Source organism: Stegostoma tigrinum, unplaced genomic scaffold (assembly GCF_030684315.1).
Source record: "Stegostoma tigrinum isolate sSteTig4 unplaced genomic scaffold, sSteTig4.hap1 scaffold_645, whole genome shotgun sequence".
Taxonomy (NCBI): Eukaryota; Metazoa; Chordata; class Chondrichthyes; order Orectolobiformes; family Stegostomatidae; genus Stegostoma; species Stegostoma tigrinum.
This window is the reverse complement of record NW_026728585.1, coordinates 1440-10000: the sequence shown is the minus strand read 5'-3', so window position 1 is coordinate 10000 and position 8561 is coordinate 1440. Positions and strand designations below refer to the sequence as shown.

The 8561-nt window shown below is 51.1% G+C and overlaps 1 protein-coding gene across 1 annotated transcript in view; it reads left to right on the top strand.

Moving 5' to 3' along the window:
- Positions 1-6658, top strand: part of LOC132209074 (uncharacterized) — a 22737-nt gene extending 16079 nt beyond the window's left edge. The window contains exons 6-7 of the mRNA XM_059644278.1: positions 4470-4635; positions 5828-6658. Coding sequence (XP_059500261.1) covers positions 4470-4635; positions 5828-6120 — 459 coding nt within the window. The 3' untranslated portion in view covers positions 6121-6658. The remainder of the gene's footprint in view (positions 1-4469; positions 4636-5827) is intronic.
- The last annotated feature ends 1903 nt before the right edge of the window (positions 6659-8561 follow it).

Below are 8561 nucleotides of genomic sequence, written 5' to 3'. Positions count from 1 at the left end.
TGTGAGAGAGAGAGTGAGCCTGTGTGTGTGTGTGTGTGTGAGAGAGAGAGAGAGAGTGAGCCTGTGTGTGTGTGTGAGAGAGAGTGAGCCTGTGTGAGAGAGAGAGAGAGTGAGCCTGTGTGTGTGTGAGAGAGAGAGTGAGCCTGTGTGTGTGAGAGAGAGAGAGTGAGCCTGTGTGTGTGTGTGAGAGAGAGTGAGCCTGTGTGTGAGAGAGAGAGAGTGAGCCTGTGTGTGTGTGTGAGAGAGAGAGTGAGCCTGTGTGTGTGTGAGAGTGAGCCTGTGTGTGTGTGTGTGTGTGTGTGTGTGTGTGTGTGTGTGTGTGTGTGTGTGTGTGTGTGTGAGAGAGAGAGAGTGAGCCTGTGTGTGAGAGAGAGAGAGAGAGTGAGCCTTTGTGTGTGAGAGAGAGAGAGTGAGCCTGTGTGTGTGTGAGAGAGAGAGAGTGAGCCTGTGTGTGTGAGAGAGAGAGTGAGCCCGTGTGTGTGAGAGAGAGAGTGAGCCTGTGTGTCTGTGAGAGAGAGAGTGAGCCTGTGTGTGTGTGAGAGAGAGAGTGAGCCTGTGTGAGAGAGAGAGAGAGTGAGCCTGTGTGTGAGAGAGAGAGTGAGCCTGTGTGTGTGTGTGAGAGAGAGAGAGTGAGCCTGAGTGTGTGAGAGAGAGAGTGAGCCTGTGTGTGTGTGAGAGAGAGTGAGCCTGTGTGTGAGAGAGAGAGAGTGAGCCTGTGTGTGTGTGTGAGAGAGAGTGAGCTTGTGTGTGTGAGAGTGAGTGAGCCTGTGTGTGCGTGTGTGTGAGAGAGAGTTAGCCTGTGTGTGAGAGAGAGAGAGTGAGCCTGTGTGTGTTAGAGAGAGAGAGAGAGTGAGCCTGTGTGTGTGTGAGAGAGAGAGAGTAAGCCTGTGTGTGTGAGAGAGAGAGTGAGCCTGTGTGTGTGTGAGAGAGAGTGAGTCTGTGTCTGTGAGAGAGAGTGAGCCTGTGTGTGTGTGAGAGAGACTGAGCCTGTGTGTGTGAGAGAGAGAGTGAGCCTGTGTGTGTGTGAGAGAGAGTGAGCCTGTGTGTGTGAGAGAGAGTGAGCCTGTGTGTGTGTGAGAGAGAGAGAGTGAGCCTGTGTGTGTGAGAGAGAGAGTGAGCCTGTGTGTGTGTGTGAGAGAGAAAGTAAGCCTGTGTGTGTGTGTGAGAGAGAGAGTGAGCCTGTGTGTGTGTGAGAGAGAGAGAGAGTGACCCTGTGTGTGTGAGAGAGAGAGTGACCCTGTGTGTGTGTGAGAGAGAGTGAGCCTGTGTGTGAGAGAGAGAGTGAGCCTGTGTGTGTGTGTGTGAGAGAGAGAGAGAGTGAGCCTGTGTGTGTGTGTGAGAGAGAGTGAGCCTGTGTGAGAGAGAGAGAGAGTGAGCCTGTGTGTGTGTGAGAGAGAGAGTGAGCCTGTGTGTGAGAGAGAGAGAGAGTGAGCCTGTGTGTGTGAGAGATTGAGTGAGCCTGTGTGTGTGAGAGAGAGAGTGAGCCTGTGTGTGTGTGTGAGAGAGAGTGAGCCTGTGTGTGTGTGAGAGAGTGAGCCTGTGTGTGTGTGAGAGAGAGTGAGCCTGTGTGTGTGTGTGAGAGAGAGTGAGCCTGTGTGTGTGTGAGAGTGAGCCTGTGTGTGTGTGTGTGTGTGTGTGTGTGTGTGTGTGTGTGTGTGACAGAGAATGAGCCTGTGTGTGTGTGTGTGAGAGAGAGAATGAGCCTGTGTGTGTGTGAGAGAGAGAGTGAGCCTGTGTGTGTGTGTGTGAGAGAGAGTGAGCCTGTGTGTGAGAGAGAGAGAGTGAGCCTGTGTGTGTGTGTGAGAGAGAGAGTGAGCCTGTGTGTGTGAGAGAGTGAGAGTGAGCCTGTGTGTGTGTGTGTGTGTGTGTGTGTGTGTGTGTGTGTGTGAGAGAGAGAGAGTGAGCCTGTGTGTGAGAGAGAGAGAGTGAGCCTGTGTGTGTGTGAGAGAGAGAGAGTGAGCCTGTGTGTGTGAGAGAGAGAGTGAGCCTGTGTGTCTGTGAGAGAGAGAGTGAGCCTGTGTGTGTGTGAGAGAGAGAGTGAGCCTGTGTGTGTGTGTGAGAGAGAAAGTAAGCCTGTGTGTGTGTGTGAGAGAGAGAGTGAGCCTGTGTGTGTGTGAGAGAGAGAGAGAGTGACCCTGTGTGTGTGAGAGAGAGAGTGACCCTGTGTGTGTGAGAGAGAGAGTGAGCCTGTGTGTGAGAGAGAGAGTGAGCCTGTGTGTGTGTGTGTGAGAGAGAGAGAGAGAGTGAGCCTGTGTGTGTGTGTGAGAGAGCGTGAGCCTGTGTGTGAGAGAGAGAGAGAGTGAGCCTGTGTGTGTGAGAGAATGAGTGAGCCTGTGTGTGTGAGAGAGAGAGTGAGCCTGTGTGTGTGTGTGAGAGAGAGTGAGCCTGTGTGTGTGTGAGAGAGTGAGCCTGTGTGTGTGTGAGAGAGAGTGAGCCTGTGTGTGTGTGAGAGTGAGCCTGTGTGTGTGTGTGTGTGTGTGTGTGTGTGTGTGTGTGTGTGTGACAGAGAATGAGCCTGTGTGTGTGTGTGAGAGAGAGAAAATGAGCCTGTGTGTGTGTGAGAGAGAGAGTGAGCCTGTGTGTGTGTGTGTGAGAGAGAGTAAGCCTGTGTGTGAGAGAGAGAGTGAGCCTGTGTGTGTGTGAGAGAGAGTGAGTCTGTGTCTGTGAGAGAGAGTGAGCCTGTGTGTGTGTGAGAGAGACTGAGCCTGTGTGTGTGAGAGAGAGAGTGAGCCTGTGTGTGTGTGAGAGAGAGTGAGCCTGTGTGTGTGAGAGAGAGTGAGCCTGTGTGTGTGTGAGAGAGAGAGAGTGAGCCTGTGTGTGTGAGAGAGAGAGTGAGCCTGTGTGTGTGAGAGAGAGAGAGTGAGCCTGTGTGTGTGAGAGAGAGTGTGCCTGTGTGAGAGAGAGAGAGAGAGTGAGCCTGCGTGTGAGAGAGAGAGTGAGCCTGCGTGTGTGTGAGAGAGAGAGTGAGCCTGTGTGTGTGAGAGAGAGTGAGCCTGTGTGAGAGAGAGAGAGAGAGAGAGAGTGAGCCTGCGTGTGAGAGAGAGAGTGAGCCTGCGTGTGTGAGAGAGAGTGAGCCTGCGTGTGTGTGAGAGAGAGAGAGAGTGAGCCTGTGTGTGTGAGAGAGAGAGTGAGCCTGTGTGTGAGAGAGAGAGAGTGAGCCTGTGTGTGAGTGAGAGAGAGAGAGAGTGAGCCTGTGTGTGAGAGAGAGAGTGAGCCTGTGTGTGTGTGTGTGTGTGTGTGTGTGTGTGTGTGTGTGAGAGGGAGAGTGAGCCTGTGTGTGTGTGAGAGGGAGAGTGAGCCTGTGTGTGTGTGAGAGAGAGAGAGTGAGCCTGTGTGTGTGTGTGTGTGTGTGTGTGTGTGTGAGAGAGAGTGAGCCTGTGTGTGTGTGTGTGAGAGAGAGTGAGCCTGTGTGAGAGAGAGAGAGTGAGCCTGTGTGAAAGAGAGAGAGAGAGAGCGAGCCTGTGTGTGTGTGAGAGAGAGAGAGTGAGCCTGTGTGTGTGAGAGAGAGAGAGTGAGCCTGTGTGAGAGACAGTGAGTGTGTGTGAGAAAGAGAGAGTGAGCCTGTGCGTGAGAGAGAGAGAGAGAGAGAGCCTGTGTGTGTGTGAGAGAGAGAGAGAGAGAGAGAGCCTGTGTGTGAGAGAGAGAGAGAGTGAGAGCCTGTGTGTGTGTGAGAGAGAGAGAGAGAGAGAGAGCCTGTGTGTGAGAGAGAGAGAGAGTGAGCCTGTGTGTGAGAGAGAGAGAGTGAGCCTGTGTGTGAGAGAGTGAGCCTGTGTATGAGAGAAAGAGAGAGAGTGAGCCTGTGTGTGTGTGAGAGAGAGAGCCTGTGTGTGTGAGAGAGAGAGTGAGCCTGTGTGTGAGAGAGAGAGTGAGCCTGTGTGAGAGAGAGAGAGTGAGCCTGTGTGTGTGTGTGTGTGTGTGTGTGTGTGTGTGTGAGAGAGAGAGAGTGAGCCTGTGTGTGAGAGAGAGAGAGAGAGAGTGAGCCTGTGTGTGAGAGAGAGAGAGTGAGCCTGTGTGTGAGAGAGAGTGTGTGTGTGTGTGTGTGTGTGTGTGTGTGTGTGTGTGTGTGTGTGTGTGAGAGAGTGAGCCTGTGTGAGAGAGAGAGCCTGTGTGTGTGAGAGAGAGTGAGCCTGTGTGTGTGTGTGAGAGAGAGTGAGCCTGTGTGAGAGAGAGTGAGCCTGTGTGAGAGAGAGAGAGAGTGAGCCTGTGTGTGTGAGAGAGAGAGTGAGCCTGTGTGTGTGTGTGTGAGAGAGAGTGAGCCTGTGTGTGTGTGAGAGAGAGAGAGTGAGCCTGTGTGTGTGTGAGAGAGAGAGAGTGAGCCTGTGTGTGTGTGTGAGAGAGAGTGAGCCTGTGTGAGAGAGAGTGAGCCTGTGTGTGAGAGAGAGAGAGAGTGAGCCTGTGTGTGTGAGAGAGAGAGAGAGTGAGCCTGTGTGTGTGGTTCAATTGTCTAATGGCCTTGCTGTCTCTGTCAGGAGCTGAACTGTACCCTCTTCCTCCTGGCCTGCTACGCCAAGTACCAGTGCCCCTATGTGTGGATCCGATCCAACCACGAACGTCTTATTAAAGCCACGAGTGGGAACCGGGCATCCAAGGACAGTCCTCTGAAGCTGAACTCCACTCGGGATTGGTGCCGGAGCGGTAATCTTTTTGAACACATGTCTGTCCATGAATCGTCTTAACCGGGCTTTCCTTCAGCTTTGCTACTTCACCTGGCTTGTGGGCCCCAGAAACCAGACTACCCCCTCCCCCTGAACGTGGCATAGTCGCTGGAGACGCCTCGCATGAGCTGACCCATGGCCAATGTGTCCTGAAGCATCTAGACCTTGGTTCCATTTAGAAGGAAGCTTCAGTGGTAGTGGCTTTAGCCTAGTAACCTGGAGGTCAATGACAATGGAGGAATTTAAATTCACACATATAAAATCTAGCCTCAGCCCAAGTCATTCACCCACGTTCTGTAGGAAAGGAAATCTTCCATCCTTATGTAAACTCCAAATCCAGATACCTGGGTGACTATTAAGTGCCCTCTGAATTGCTCCAGAAATTGTTAGAATTCAAAAACAGCTAGGAACATAGGACCTGGAGTAGGCCATTCAGCCCCTGGATCCTGTTCCACTATTCAGTGAGATTATGGTTTATCTGTGGCCTAACTCCACCCACCCACCTGCCTTTGGTGCAGATCACTTAACACCTTTAAGTAACAAAAACGTCCTGATCTCAAATTTAAAATTAACAACTGACCCAGCCGTTTGTGGAAGAGAGTTCAAAATCTCCTGCACCCTTCATGCATAGCAGTGCTACCCAACGTCTCTCCTGAATGGTCTGGCCCTAATCTCAGACAATACCCCCATAGCTCTAGAATCCCCAACCAGCAGGAATATCTCCCTGGTCTTTTCCTGTTAATATCTTGAACACTTTGATCAGATCACTCCTTGACCTTCTATGTTCCAGGGAAGACAGGCCTAATTTGTAACCCCTGAAGTCCAAGGGTCATTCTTGTAAACCTACATAGTACTCCCTCCAAGGCCAGAATATTCTTGTTCAGGTGTGATACACAGATCTGCTCAGTTTATGGGCAGCACATGCTGCTGTTACCGGCGAGGTTACATCCATGAAAGAGTACATTTTTAAAAAAGTGCATTAAGCCCAGCAGTCGACCCTTCTGATTTTCCTCATTCATGTGGTCCCCTCAGGTCTGCAGTAGATCAATATGTCTGTCAGTTTCTCCATTACCTTGTGCAGTTCCTGCTCCCCATCATTTCCTGGTAACCTCTCCTCCCCTGCTTCCTCCAAACTGTTTGCCTCCCCCTGTCTCACTTCTGTCTCCCTGCAGGTGGACAGATTTGGGAGATTGTGGCTGAGCTGGTGGAGCTCTGCACCTGGCCGACACCGTCGAACCCCTTCACCCTGGACATAAGGTACTTTGAGTCTCTGCCTCTAATCGAGAGGTTCCTGGCTTCGGGGGCCATGGCTGACTTCCTCCAGAGGATTGTGATTCATGGAAACCGAGAAAAGTTCTATTACACCAAAGGTAACATTGATGTAAATGGTCTTCGCCTCCTACTTCTACCTCAGTTCTTGTTTGTTCTTTTTCTGCCAGCTGCAACCCCATCTTCCTGTTTCTAGCTTTTGAACTGGGCCCATAAGTATCAGATTTCTCAGCTATAAATCCTACAGGGAAGCCGTCTTCCACCACTACCTTAGGGAGGAAGTGGGAGGGATGGATGCATTTAAGGGGGAGGTTGGATAAACACATGAGGGAGAAGGAAGTAGAAGGATAAGCCGATAGAGTAGAATGGAATAGAATATCCTTTATTGTCTGCAGTACAGGAATACAGTGAAAGGTTCTCCAATGTCACCTCTTACGGTGCTATCTTAGGCACGACTGCTCAGATACAAAACAGGAATAAAAAAGAAAAGCAGTTGTATTTACTTTACTGTGTTTCAAGAATAACTGAGAAATAACACACAGTTAAAAGCTTAGGCATTAAAGACAGACAAACAAGTTACACATAAACATTACATTGCAGTAGTTCAGTGCAGGGGCTCCCACACGTGAGCTGGCCACCCACGCCAGGGCCCAATCCAACAACTATTCCCACTCCACTCCAAACCTCCCGTCCACTCAGCACGGGCTCTCAGTTGTTGCAAGGTAAATCTTCTCCGGGACTACTCCACCCGTCCCGAGACTACTCCACCCGCGCCGGCCCCGTCCCGGGACTACTGCACCCGCGCCGGCCCTGTCCCGGGACTACTCCGCCCGCACCGGCCCCATCCGGGGGCTACTCCACCCGCACCGGCCCCGTCCCGGGACTACTCCGCCCGCACCGGCCCTGTCCCGGGGCTACTGCACCCACGCCGGCCCTGTCCCGGGACTACTCCACCCGCACCGGCCCCATCCGGGGGCTACTCCACCCGCACCGGCCCCGTCCCGGGACTACTCCGCCCGCACCGGCCCTGTCCCGGGGCTACTGCACCCACACTGGCCCCGTCCCGGGACTACTCTGCCCGCACCGGCCCCGTCCCGGGACTGCCCCCCCACCCCCCCCCCGCGCCGGTCTCCAACCATAACCTGCTCCTGGCACCGGCCTCTGCCCCGGGACCCTGCTTGCACACACCGGTAAGATGGTGCGAGTTGGGAGGACGCTCATGTGAAACAGTAGCGCAGAGTGAATGGATAGCTCCTGTTCTACAACATGCTAAGTATGGAAAATCAGAACACTGGAAGCAGATTGCTAATCGTTATGACATTCCTGTTTATGGGATCTTGCTGTGTGCATATTTGCTACTGGCATTCCTGCATTACAACAGTGATACACTTCAGGAAGGACTCACTTCTTTTGATGTACTTTGGCAGCCTCCTTAAGTTGCGAAGTGCAAAGTTTTTTTTAAAATATACGCTGCACTTTGTCCTCACCTCACGATGATGCAGACCCCTAGCATTAGATCAGATATTAAAGTGAACAGATCTGCATTCTCACCACCCACAGCAGCATTACAGAAGGCCCTCTGAGGAAGGTCCCCCCCTGCCCCGGTTAATTGAGAAGGAAATTGTGTCCACGCAAGTACAGCAAACTTTGTATGAACAAGCACTCGATAAACCAGCAAAAAACTGTACAGCTCAAATACCGCAAAGTCTCCTGTATTATTCTGTCCAATTACTGTAGTTTTTTTCACTGTAATGCAAATATACTTGTTCAATCGAATGTCCACACGAAATTGACTCAATTTCGAGTCAGTTTGTCCTCAAATACCACAATGTCCAAGTAGTCAGTTAAGGCCGTATGAGAAGGCAAATAAGTTTTATTTAAGGCAAAGTTGCATTATTATTTAAGTGATTAATGCTGTAAATAAAGTGTAACAGTGATGTGTATAACCCCCTGCATTATATTTCTATTAATTAGTGTGTGTTTTCACATGTGGGCCTCTCGATTATCTGGAGTTATTGATCAGTCATCGCATTCCTGGTCCCCACGTGCCAGATAATAAAAGGTTTACTATGTATCATTTGTAATTTGTAACCAAAGGTATAAATCACCATAGTCTTCCCAAGGCTCCTCTCTCAATAGAGAGAGATGATTGGTGGTGGTTTAACCTGAGGGTCAGCAGAGGGGAAGGAGAGTCCTACGTGGTAACCTCAGCTGATGCTGAGGAATTAAACCCACTCTGTCGGTGCCACCCATCTGCCAACTGACCTTCAATCGGGGAAATGTGAATTACGCAAAAGCAGAAACTCAGCCAGGTTTGGCTGTCTGGTCTGGCAGCAACCGTGGAGAGAGAAACTGAGGTAGCGTTTTGAGTCCAGTGACCCCCTCCTGAGAACATTCAGCTCTGGGCATCTCACTGGAGAAGCGTACATCAGTGTTGGAGGGAGCATAAAGCACATGCACCAGAATGACACTGAGTCTTAGAGAGATAAATCACAAAGAGAAGCTCAAAGGGCTGAATGACCTGTGTCTATTTAAGCATTTGCAGTAGAAACCCTTACGCAAACTGACAACCAGCTCAGTTCAGGAAGCGGTGCTGTACAATCTGTTTCTGAAGAATCCCATCATTGATACATAAAA